The sequence below is a fragment of the Plecotus auritus genome, assembly GCF_963455305.1.
Source record: "Plecotus auritus genome assembly, chromosome: 4".
NCBI lineage: Eukaryota > Metazoa > Chordata > Mammalia > Chiroptera > Vespertilionidae > Plecotus > Plecotus auritus.
This window is the reverse complement of record NC_137775.1, coordinates 119,649,962-119,663,508: the sequence shown is the minus strand read 5'-3', so window position 1 is coordinate 119,663,508 and position 13,547 is coordinate 119,649,962. Positions and strand designations below refer to the sequence as shown.

At 43.8% G+C, this 13,547-nt stretch overlaps 1 protein-coding gene across 1 annotated transcript in view; it reads right to left on the bottom strand.

The window, feature by feature from the left end:
• Positions 1 to 13,547, bottom strand: part of CPED1 (cadherin like and PC-esterase domain containing 1) — a 294,491-nt gene that overhangs the window by 259,699 nt on the left and 21,245 nt on the right. The window contains exon 2 of the mRNA XM_080665547.1: positions 3,504 to 3,687. Within this exon, the coding sequence (XP_080521673.1) occupies positions 3,504 to 3,687 (184 nt within the window). The remainder of the gene's footprint in view (positions 1 to 3,503; positions 3,688 to 13,547) is intronic.

Below are 13,547 nucleotides of genomic sequence, written 5' to 3'. Positions count from 1 at the left end.
TTAGGTAATCGAGGAAATGTCAGCTTATAGTCACAGAGCTTTTTTATTTCAGGTATTCAATGCATAGTGAGCTCAGAGAAAACGACAAAATCAAATGAAAAACAAAACAAAAAAAATCAATTTTCCATACTCGTGGAATTGCTACCCTTTCTTGAGGCCTATCCAGGAACAATATCTTACTCTACAAAGTAAAAGAATAGCCATAGTCAGTTAGGCTCAGTGGATAGAGTGTCGGCCTGCGGGCTAAAGGGTCCTGGGTTCGATTCCAGCCGGGGGCACATACCTGGGTTGCAGGCTCGATCCCCCCAGTTGGGGGCATGCAGGAGGCAGCCAATCAATGATTCCATCATCATTGATGTTTCTCTCTCTCTATCTCTCCCTTCCTCTCTGAAATCAATAAAAAATATATTTTAAAAAAAAAGCAAACAAGTAAAAGAATACCTAGAAAGAGTTAGGAGATGGATGTGTTAAAAGCTGAGGGGATGTGAGGAAGAGCAGCCAAGCCAGCATTTACGCTGACACCCCGGGGTCGCCATTCAGTTATCTTGTGCTGCTTGCTGGGCCCCTCGGCTCCTGGGGCTGCCAGATCCTATTGCCTTTCGGGATATTTGGAAGCTGCAAAGTAATCCTCCTTTTTCTTGTAAAACTGACCCAAGGACATCAAGGGAGAGAGGAGACATATTCCCGCTGTGATGCAACTGGAGAAAACTGAACATTGAAATGGAATGAAAGTTGAAATAATCCATGTTGTGCCCGTACCCAGCCCGTCACAGCACGGAGGAGGCCGAGGAAGAGGAATTGCGACAACAGTGGTGTGTGATCAGGGCCCACGCTCTCACCAGCTACGCAGGCGATGGTCACACACAATCACCAGGTTCGCTGATGGGCCAAACTATTTTGTGGGATGAGAGGGAGAACGAACATTTTATTTATTTATTTATTTATTTATTTATTTATTTATTTATTTATTTATTTATTTGGGGGAGAAGGGTGTCTGTTTTGTGTTCTAGGGGAGGATCTAGAAGTTCCCATGAAGGGTCCACTATGTTCCTGGGTTTCTGAAAGTCTGTTTAGGGTGATCAGATGGCTTTGGAATGAAGGTATGTGGTACTTTGGGGCTATTTGGCCTGTTTTTCAGATTCTGAATGTTAGTGTTGGGGATCTAACAGACCTAGGTGGGTGTCTGAACAATTTTCTGGTGCCTGAAAGCATGCGGGGGTGTCTTATGGCACCTGCGTGGGTGTCTGGCATGTTTTTGGGATACCTGGGGGTACCTATGTTGAGGTGTGTGGGACCACCTGAGATGTATGGAAGTACTTTTCCCCAGACTTTTAATCAATTCTGCCTGTAGCCAACAGTGCCCCTTCTTCATAGGTGACAAAGCTCTTCATTTCTTGTATCCTCCACTCTCCAACTTCTTGCCCCCACCTGGCCTTCAAGGCCGCTAAGATCCCCAGGCGCCCGCTGAACACACGTCCCCTTGCACCCATTCCCCCAAAACAGCACCCAGCCCCACTGTCCTCCCCACACAGAACCCAGCCCCGCTGACCACCTGGGCTGACCCCTGCCCCGCTGACCCGCCGACCCGCCGACCCGCCCTGGCAGCCTGAAGTGAAATTCGAGGGGCTTCTACGCGAGGCCCCGCCCCTCCCAGGACCACACCCTCTCACCCACCCCGGAGAATATGTGTTTTACAGCTTTCCTTAACACCTGCTCTGATAAATGGTTTTCTGACACTATCATTTATGGATGTTCTAGATTGGTCCTTCTTATTAGAACCAACCCTGATGGGGTTTGTAAAGTTTGTCTCCAGCCCTCTTTGATATGCCAGAGCTTTCATCCTCCCTGTTTTCCTTCTTGGCTTCCAGAAGCCCAGTGCTTTAGGTTTCCATACACCCCTGGCGGGCCAGGGACCAAATGGCATTCCTGTCCTCAGGGCCCATACTCTCCACACTTTTAATACCTTTCTTTTCATCCAAGTGGATTTTTTTTTGGGGGGGGGGGATATTTTTTAGTCCTCACCCGAGGAGTGAGGATATTTTTTCCATTGAATTTTAGAGAGTAGAAAGGGGGGGGAGGGAGGGTAGAGGAAGAAAGAGAGAGAGAAGTATCGACTTGTTGCCTCCCAGCTGCTGCCCTACCAGCCCGGGATTGAACTTGCAACCAAGGTACATGCCCTTGGCCTGAGAATCAAGCCCACACTCCTTCAGTCAGCGGGATGATGCTCTAACCACTGAGCAACTGGCCAGGGCCAAAGTAGATTTTTTTCTCTAACCCCTAGGAGTTTAGCTTACAACTTTATAGCCAATGTGGTAAAAAGTGAACGTGGTCAAGAGTAATCTTCCATTCACTAGCATAAACCTAGCACTTTAAAGAATACGGGGGGCTGGGGAGGGGGGACACCTAACTGCAGAAGTGCTATGACGACAGCATGATCGTTGAAACTTGGAGGAAAAATAAATATTATTATAGCGCCGGGATCTGCATATTCTCTCCCAAAGAAAACCTCTGCCAAGTTCAGCGGTCGATTCAAACTGCTTTTCTTCCTTCTTTTATAAAGAGAAAAATCTGATTTGCTCCTATGAATGAGCACTCCACATCCTTGTGGATTTGATAATGACAGAGTCAAGCAGGATCCTGGGCCAAAAGAGAGACGGGGCAACGGAGAGGTGAGGAGGAGGAGCACAGAAGCGAGGGCTGGAACACAGGGCTTCAAATCCTGCCCTTCCCTCAACCCAGGTGTAAGATGCAGGGTGAGTCCCTTCACCTCTTGAAATCTCAGTTTCCTCTTCTGGAAAATCAGGGAGAGGATTTAATGTGCCTTAAGCTTAGGGCACACAGAGGGTTTCCGTGAGGATGAAATGAGGTCATGGACACAGAACACAACTTAGTATCTGTCACAAGGTTAGTTGTCCAACAAGTGTTAGCTGTTATTGTTAGTCCCTTTTTGAGCCTTATCATCTATTCTGCTCTCTTTTTCAAATAACTTGTTTAAACACTTGTCTTTTATTTTTCACTGCAAATGAAAGAAAGAAAAGTAGTTGACCAGTAATAGCATGTGTGATAAATATGCACACTTCTTTCACAGTTACAGACAATCTATGAATCACACTGAAGCTGGCTTCTGGAAACAATTCCCAGCACATTCCACTTGCAGTCAGATGAATTGGCAATTTTCTTAAAATATGAGCAGTTCGGTGCTGGGCAGAACATCTACTCAGGCTCATAAACATAAACATGTTTTACGTAGCGTTTAAACATGAACTATGCAATTCCAAAATGCTACAAAAATACAAGCAAAATAATTTCAAGAATAAAGACATCTAGCTAAAGAAACATTGAGAGGAAGTAGAAAAGGAGCCAAGTTTTCTATAAGGCAAGAAAGCTGATCAGGGAGAAAAATTCGTGTTTCTGAATTCTTTTAGAGGAAGACAGTAGCACATTCCAGAAATTATTTAACATTCCACGCCAAGCCACTTCGGTAATTACTTTCATATTCTGACCTTTTTCTAGCAGCTCCAGCCCAAGGTCAGGACCGGGCCTCTCTTCAGTGATGACCACTGTGTAACCAAGTTGAACAAGAACGTGCTGGTGGAGCCGAAGCTCCGTTGTGCTGGAGGAGGGAGGCCTGTAGAGTATGGCCCTTCTGCTGTGGCTGCCAAAGTGGGTCTCCATGGATTCTTCCATCTAAAAAAGAAAGGAAGCATAAAAACTCAAGAGGAAACAGCATCTTTCTCTTGAAGGACATCACTCATGCAAATCAAGGACCATTCGGAAAGTTATCTTTTAAGTTTTTTCTCTAGACATGAAAGACATATTCTCTGAAGGGCTGACAAGGACAGAGACAACCTCATATGCAAGAACTGAAGATGCACTGAATTTTTCTCACTATTGCAGAACATTGAAATTTGGGGGCCATTAACATAGAGAACTCCTAGAGGAATACTGTGGTGCAGAAATACAGAACGCAACTCTAGCTGAAAATGTAAATGAATAGCAATGCCTGTCATCTGCATTGTGCTTTTATAAAGTCGTTCCAGCTGCATTATCTTATAACAGTTCTTCTGGGTAAACATGGTGGAGGAAATGGACTCAGAGAGAGGCTGGGTTTTGTTCTGGAAGGAATTGTTCAGGAAGTGCCACAGCTGGAAAGCAATCCCAGAGCCTTTTGGAGACATGTTGCTACAGCTTCTCTCAGGATGCAGCAAAACTTGAATGCATCTCAATGAGACTGGGTCGGTCTTTGTGTGAGGAGAGCTAGCAAAGTGTCATAGTTTTAGGTTATCCCCCAACAGTTTTTTGTCCTCCAAATAAACATTCCCCGTTCTCACAATAACGTTTGGAAATACCATTAACAAAAGGGAGTTTTCTCATTGACAAGTAGAAAGAATGACGACATTTTTATAATGTTTTTAAAATATATTTTTATTGGTTTCAGAGAGGAAAGGAGAGGGAGAGGGAAAAAGAAACATCAATGATGAGAGAGAATCATCTGAAAATTACTAGACAATGCACAGTGGAGTGCAAGAGAACAGAAACTCCGGGGCCAGGCTGCTGGGTTTGAATCCCCTGGCCCCACTAGCACCACCATGTGTGTGACCTTGGACAATACCTTCCTCCCAAGGTGCTGTATTAAGGAGTTAATATTTGTAAAGTGCTTAGAACTGTGCCTGGCATATAAGAAGTACTAGGTTTGTGTTTTAAAAATAACAATATACCGTATCATAAAGATCAGAGAGTCAGGAAAAACGTTTCCGATTCTGAGCTCTGCCTGCCCCATACAGACGTGTAATGAGTATAATGGAAAGGAATAGAACACTACCTAGTCACACTCTCTGTGCATGGTACTTTGGCAAAACATGACTGATTAAAGGATATCACATTTATTGGAAATGAAACTATTTGAACTCAAGAGTTTAACTGCAAATTGGGACGTGCTTCCCCCCAAAATCTGGTTCTAGTTTGCAATGATAAACGTCTAAGAAGGAGTACTTGAACCTCAATACAGTTCGAACCTTTGGACACAGGAGTTAGAGGGAACCAGTAGCACAGAGGAGGCCAAAATAAGCAAACATGCATCGAGGTGGAAGGGGAAGACAGATGCTTCCAAATATATCGGCATCACTCAAGCAAAATGCAGTGTCCAGAATTCCCTTCTCATATTATTTTCTTACGCAATCACAGGATGTGTTTCTCTATTACAGCCGGTTCAAGTATAGCAGTGATTTCACATAAAGAGATTGTACTTTCAAATTTTAAGTTATTATTTAGGAAGATACCATTCCTCTTTTCCCCCAATCAGGATCAGTTTAAGCAACACAGAGGTAACTCTTACCAATATACCTTATAGAGAGCATATTCTAAATAAAATATAATTGTAATAACCTTGACATAGGCTGAAATTTTAACTCATGTCTCTGACTACAAGGACCAAATAGGGAATGAGCTTGTCAGTCAAATTATGTTGTATCATCCTGTCCTACAAACCGCCCTGTCCTTGCAATATTTATAACACACTGCAGAATGGCCCAATACCAAGGAATGAGAACAGTTTTAGCCAGTCTGGCAACAGGTGCACACACTGGGTATGTGAAATGAAAACTATGCTAACAGTATGTCAACCGCACCAGCAAATGCGGGATTAGCAAATGTCAAGAGCAGCACTTTTAGAAATAAAAGCTCCTGATTACTCAGACAATTTTGAAGATATATATTTAGTGGAAAAATACATTCAACCTGGGCACCACTACAACTAAACTTGAGACTTGCAAGCCTCAAAATCTAATTGAGAAGTGAGATATTCTAATCTAATGACACTCTAATCCCTAAATCACTTCCCTCTCTCACTTCTTGAGAGATCAACAGAAAAGTCCCTCAGAAATCATTTTGCTAGACTACATGAAAGTTGTTTTATTAACTGAACACATTCTTATTGGAAGGACTTCCAAATCTGAAACCTTTATACCACTTTGATAAAGCAAAGGATAGAGTGTTGTAATAAACAAGTTGGAGTGTTACATGAAGCAAGGCAGAGTCAGACTAGAGAAAGCATTGGGAAATCCAAAACCTGGATGTGAATTCTGGCTGTGCTAATCGCTTGCTTCATCCACTGGGGCGAGTTATTATTGAATCTCTCTTTATCAGGGTTTTTCTTATGTGTAGTAACAAATCCTACCTCATGAGGTTATATTGGGAATTAAATATATTTTCTATGTTAAAGTATGTAATATAGTGTCCTATCAATAAATGATGTTAAATATATGAATGAAGTTGATTAATAATGTTATATTGTAACTCTGCTTTTATAATGGGAATTCTAGAAACTTTTCAATTAATATAATTTGGTCTCTGTCAAAAAGAAACAATTCTAAAATAAACTATGTAGTTCCAGATGCCCTGTTATGTTTTTCTTTGTAGTACTCATTACCTTTTAATGCAAAAATATAATTTATTTATTTACTATGTTTATTTTCTGTCTCCACACACCATAAAGGAAGGTAAATGAAAGCATGTATTTTTGTCTGTTTTATTCACTTTGGTTTCCTCAACCTAAGAATAGTATTTGGAATGTAATGGGCACATAAAACATATTCTTTGAGTGAGTGAATGAATGAATGAATGAATGCAAACATCCTTTTCTTCAATATGTAAAAGTCTTTGTTATAAATACTACTGTGGAATATTTGGAATAAAAAAGGGAAAAATGTATTAAGAAATTTACTTCAGTAGAATTGTGAATAGTAGCAAGAATGACAAAAATAGAGTTAAATATTTGAGCAAAATAATAACTTTCAGTAAAAATGAATAAAAAGCTGTATTATGAAAGTACTATATTTCTCAGATATTTATACTATTTAAAAGTTTTCTCTAAGACTCACCAGAAAACCAAGAAATACTGCCCTTTAAAATTTAGTAGGAATCAAAAATAAAACTTTTTTTCCTACAAAACAGAAAGATTATTTCTGGATTTATTAAAGTAGCCATGTATTTATGACATCTTTTGGTGCTTCTACAAATATTTAGTAGACCTAGGATGTGTGTCATATATAACTAAAAGTCAAATTGCTTTGCTGGTCTAGATTTTTGGCATTTTAGAAATATTGCAGAGCCTATTACTGTGAATTATGTTTTAAATTTTCCTACTATAAGAATAAAATATTTTTTCAATTGATGAAATGTGCACTTATTTTAGGTAATTCAAGAAATAAAATGGATAAAGTTTGCTAGGATGTATAACTTACACATTTTCTACTTACAATTTATTTATAACTGCAGGATGGTTTAGGAGCCACAGGTTCCCTTGAGATGCAAGCAGGATCTCTGGAAAATGCTCCTCACCTGAATGAACCTTTAGTGAACCTCTGCCTTCGATCTCACAGCTGACTCAACTGAATTTCAAGCCCATCATGGAAGGACCATACAATTGTCAGAACTACTCTATAACACGGAGCACCATCTAACTGTACATTCAAACTGTACGTTAGGGCTATCTCAACACTCAACACCCAGTGAAAAGCAAGCTTGTTCATCTGTAGCTCTACATAAGTTCTAAACAAATAATAAAGAAACAAAAGCAATAACATATATATATATCCTATCTAATAAAAGAGTAATATGCAAATTGACTATACCTCCGCTACACCCTCCAGCCACACACACTAGCCAATCAGGAACAAGTATGCAAATTAACCCAACCAAGATGGCTGCAGCCACGGAGAGAGCAGGAGGCTTGGGTTTCCCCTGCAATGGTTGAAGCCAAGCTTTCCACCTGCCCTGACCTGCCTTGGCCTCCGCTTAAGGCTACAAAGTTTCAATTATAGAAGATAAATAAATCCCAACAAAAATGGCAGCAGCCACAGAGCTGGAGAGAGCAGGAGGCTTGAGTTGCCCCCGGCGATGGAGGAAGACAAGTTTCCACAGCCCTGGCCTACCTTGGCCTCCACTTAAGGCTACAAAGTTTCAATTATAGAAGATAAATAAATCCCAGATACCAGGGCCTCTGCTTGGGTCACCAGAGGGCGTGGCCAGCCTGCAAACCACCACAGACCCCTCACCCAGGCCGCCCCATGCCCCAAGGGAACCCCCACCCTGATCCGGGACACCCTTCAGGGCAAACCAGCTGGCCCCCACCCGTGCACCAGGCCTCTATCCTATCTAATCCTATCTAATAAAAGAATAATATGCAAATTGACCATCACTCCAACACACAAGATGGCTGCCCTTATGTGGTCAAAGATGACTGCCCCCATGTGGACACAAGATGGCCGCCACAAGATGGCCAGCAGGGGAGGGCAGTTGGGAGGGACCAGGTCTGCAAGGGAGGGCAGTTGAGGGCGATCAAGCCTGCAGGGGAGGGCAGTTAGGGGTGACCAGGTCCTCAGTGGAGGGCAGTTAGGGGTGACCAGGCCTGCAGGGGAGGGCAGTTAGGGACAAACAGGTTGGTAGGGGAGCAGTTAGGCATCAATCAGGCTGGCAGGGGCGTGGTTAGGGGGTGATCAGGCTGGCAGGCAAAAGCAGTTAGGGGCAATCAGGAAGGCAGGCAGGCGAGCAGTTGGGAGCCAGCAGTCCTGGATTGTGAGAGGGATGTCTGACTGCCTATTTAGGCCCAGGTAGGAGTGGGCCTAAACGGGCAGTCGGACAGCCCTCTAGGGGTCCCAGATTGGAGAGGGTGCAGGCTGGGCTAAGGGACACACACCCCCGTGCACAAATTTTGTACACCGGGCCTCTAGTATATACATAAAAGTCTAAGTGACCATTCGACTGTTCAACCATTTGCTATGATGCACACTGACCACCAGGGGGCAGATGCTCAACACATAGGCATTGAAACATGGAACAGACTGATGAATCTCAGAGGGAAGTGGGGAGGGAGGAGGACGGGAAGAGATTAACCAAAGATCTTATATGCATACTAGAGGCCCAGTGCACGGATTTATGCACCGGTGGGGTCCCTCGGCTTGGCCTGCAGGAAACGGGCTGAATCTGTGCACCAGGCCTCTGACATCTCCTGAGGGTTCCCAGACTGCAAGAGGACATAGGCCAGGCTGAGGGACCCAACTGGTGCACTAATCTGTGCACTGGGCCTCCAATATTAATATAAAAAATGTATGCTCAGTCCAGCTTTGAGAAAATGGCAAAACCCATCATCACCTATTCCTGAATCTAATTTTCCCTTTAGCACTCTTCACAATTTATAATTATATGTAATTTGTTCAATGTCTGCCTCTCCTATTAGTCTGTATGTTCCATGAGAGCCTAGACTTGTCTGCTTTGGTCATTGTTGGACACACAGCTTACTGCAGGTTCTGAATGAATGAATGAATGAATGAGCAAATGAATTAATTTATGAATGCAAAGTATGAGTTAAATATTTGTAAATACATGCATTGCATGCCCTTTAATTATTGTACTCACTATCAGGTGAAAAATCCACTAGAAAATCTCAGTGGAGGCTTTGACATCTACATCTCAAGCCATAATATATCCATTACTTCTTCATCCCCAATGACTATCTTTTCTACATCATTGCTATCATCCATTCCAATGGTTACACCTTGAACTTTATGGTTCCTCCCACAGTCTCACCTCTGAAATTATAAGTAAAATTAGACATTTCATCCTCTAATCACATTCATATATTTCCAGCTCTTCTCATATATTTCCAAAACGTCTGTTCTTCTACCACTGGTCTTTCCCCCAAATGCCAACTTTCTTCTACTAGCCTCCTTTTCACCGTCTTTATCTGCAGCTCAGATTCCATGGTTCAACATCCAAGCACTGCCTGCCTGATATGTTAAATTCCCTTTCTCCACTGTGCTTCCAGCATATTTACGTGACAAAACCTCAAGCATGGAAGAGTTGAGGATCCAGCAGTAAACAAGACAGACAGGTGACAGCCCATCAAAGAAAGCAGACTTAGGCAATTATTTATAAGAAATCAGGACAGGGCAGGTAAATCAGGAGGAATAAGATGTTATGGAAACTTAGCCAAGAGACCCAAGGAAGGTCTCTGCAGTGAGATTCTCATCGGCAAAGCCAATTCAGTCTTCAGGCTTCCCAAACCATTCTGCTATGTGTCCTTGGTCAAGTCTTTCTTACACTGTCCACAGTGACAAAACTTCTTCACTCTCCAGGTACCTCTAATTTCTATAGATAACTGCTTCCCCATTCATAGAGGAAATTAGCACATTAGAATGAAACATGTTGAGTTACACAGCCTCTCTTCTGGCAAATCTATAGGCCAGTGGTCAGCAAACTGCGGCTCGTGAGCCACATGCGGCTCACAAGCCGCAGTTTGCCGCTCTGTTGACTAATGAGTTTGCCGACCACTGGGATAGGGGCTTAATCACAAGGAACAACAACAGCCTGTAATTATTGGAATCGAGAGTCATAGGCTATTGACTTAACGAACATTTCCTCTTTTCTTTTGATTTCCATAAAGAAATCTGTCCTCCACTTATCTATGGCTAATCACTCTGCTTATTCTCCAGATTCCACACACCCCCTCCCCTAGGCAATAAACCTCCTCCCTATTTCCACTCTAAAATCCCTGAGAACTTCATCCATCTCTAGCCCCTCCTGCTGGATCCTTAATATTCCCTCCCCCTTCTCTCCCAGTGGCTTTTTTTCAATGTTCATTCATTCATTTATTTAATACTAGAGGCCCGGTGCACAAAATTAGTGTACTGGGGGGGGGGGGGGCGGTTGTCCCTCAGCCCAGCCTGCACCCTCTCCAATCTGGGACCTCTTGGGGGATCGAGCCTAAACCCCTGTGGGATTGGGCCTAAACTGACAGTTGGACATCCCTCTCACAATCCGGGACTGCTGGCTCCTAACAACTCGCCTGCCTGCCTGATTGCCCCTAACCACTTCTGCCTGCCAGCCTGATAGCCCCCTAACCGCTCTCCTACTGGCATGATTGACACCTAATTGCTCCCCTGCCAGCCCGATCACCCCCAACTGCCCTCCCCTGCCAGCCATCTTGTGACGACATGGGGGCGGCCATCTTGTGATGACATGGGGGCAGCCATTTTGTTACAACATGGGGGCAGCCATCTTGTGACACAAGGGTGTGAGGGTCAATTTGCATATTACCTCTTTATTATATAGGATTTTTGAACATTTTCTATATGACAGGCATGTTTGTAGGCTCTGGGGGACATAACTGTGAAGAACCCTGACAAAGGTCTGACTTTCACTGAGCTTACTTTTTAGTGGGAGGAACAATACACAAGTAATGAAATGAGACAATGTAAATTCCTGCAGAGATGAGGTCAGGGTAGAGTGCTAAAGAATGACCCAGGAACTCCCTTTAGATGTCACGATGCTGTTCTTGCCTGTGTTATGAACGTTGTGGATGAAGGAAAATGAGAGGAGAAAGGTAATTCTTAAGGGAAAGAAAAGATGGGAAGAAAATTTAAAACAGGAAGACATTGAAGGTCAGCAGCACAGGTACTTTTTATTGCAAATGGTAAATATGGTCAGGTAGGTGACAAAAGCTAACTAGCACTGAGGATAAAAATACAGGTAATGCCACATTACTTATTACCTTGTTCAGTAGCTAGTTGGGAATGAAAACCTGGTGAGTAGAAGAGAATTTATGCTGGTAACTTATGCTGGTCTTTCGAATTAGGTCCAACTGGATGAACTTTGATTCCTTTTATTAAAAGCCAGAGAAGTGTGAGAAATGCTCACCCATCTGAATTCAAAGAATGGACTCGGAGACAGAAGTATGGCAAAAACGAGACTTTTAATATGTTTTCGAGAGCAGGTGTCCATCCCATTGTACAGGCACATGTGGGGCAGGGAACATAGCCTATTAATTTAGTCCCTCCTCCGGTTCCTCATTGGCTGAGTACTATGGGGTCACCTGTTTCCTCATATGTCACGTAGGTCTTGCGGTCTCCCATTGGGCCATTTAAAAAAAAAAATGGGCTGAGGCCTTTTTAGCTGTTTCCACCTCCCTTGTCTAGCAGAGGCAGATGCCTCGGGGGTTTCCACCAGGATGCTGGCCCATGTGCACAGTTCTTTGTTCCCCTTCCCTCATCCCTACATTCTGTTTGCCCTGGGGGAATTCAGCAAAGTCCATCAAAGCCAACCATGCTGGAGATGGATCCCAGAGGTCCATGTCCTACAGAAGGGAGGAAGTAGATGAGGAAAACTGGACGTACTATAGATAGGTGTTGTCCTTGTTTTATTTTGTTTTCTGAGTGGGTGGGTATCTGAATAGATTCCAGAAGCCCAGACTTTTACAACCTAAATCATAGGCTTCCCTACAGACTATCTGCCATCGCTCCCTTTTCTCCCATAAGGCAGAAAAGAGGCTTCTTTAAAGGAAAAAAAAAAAATGGGAACACTCAGGGGCCTGAGTGATCAAGACCTAAGAGAGAGGCCTGAGACCTGTCCTAAGGGGTCATCTCCTCGCATGGGGGTGGGGGGGATAAGGGAAGGAAGAGCACCGGGAGTGAGATGGGGTACATGGCAGAACAACCACAATCGATGAAATTTACAGGAGCTGCCAAGTAGGACAGCCACCTCACACCAGACCAGGTTCATAGCTTTAACCGGCAGAGACCAGCTGGATCCAACATGACAACTCATTTCACCTGACGGTAAGCACTAGCTGGATCATATGCTCACTGTAATACATCGGCTCGCTGAAGGACACTCCACATGCCACCATAATCCGAGATGGAAAGCCCATATAAGGACACAAGTCCACAGAGCTCCTCAGAGAAGTCTCCACTCTTTTCCGGAAAGATCCTGAATATTCCTTCCCCTCCTTGAATACCCTACCCCCCGCTCCCCCCCTCACATTAAATGAACCTCAATAAATGAAGCAAATTCAGCTAAAAGGGCTGCAGCTCTGCCTCACCGCTTCACTAATAAACTCACTTTCACTTTAAACTTGATGCTGGATTGTCTTTGAATTCTCTCCTGTGTGGCTTCCAGAACTCACAGTGGGTCCCAGAGCCTGGGGTCCCCAGACCCCGAACGCCTGCATCAGGAGGGCAGGCATGTAAGCACTGCACTGCGGGGCCTGGGTTGGTTAAAAAGAGTCAAGCGAAGCAGCCACGGGCCAGTCAAATCACAAGTCACGGTGTGTGTCCCTGAGAGAGAGCGAAGTGCAGAGGATGAAAACGTTCCAGGAGTGGCGAGAAAAGTCCCAGAAAGGATTTGCTGCACGAATACTAAGTAAACAAAGAGCGAGTCCATCAGCTCAGTGTGAGAATGAGAGAGCCCAGCACAAAAGCTGGAAACAGGAGAGCCACAGGCCACCCCTGGCGTGGACAGCCCAAACTAGGAGATCTGTAGGGATTGAAATGGCCAGTCGCCTTAGAACATCTGAAACACTGAGACTTAACAGATAGATTAGGATGGCTGTTGATCAGAAAACACTCCATCACTTCTAATAAGTATTAAGCCTATAATCTGAAGGTAAACCCTGAGAAAACCTAGGTCATCTCTATGCTAAACGCCCATGCTCCTCACCCACAACCTGGAACCTGAGTGCCTCCTAAAAGGGGCGCACAGTATTGGGCCTGCGT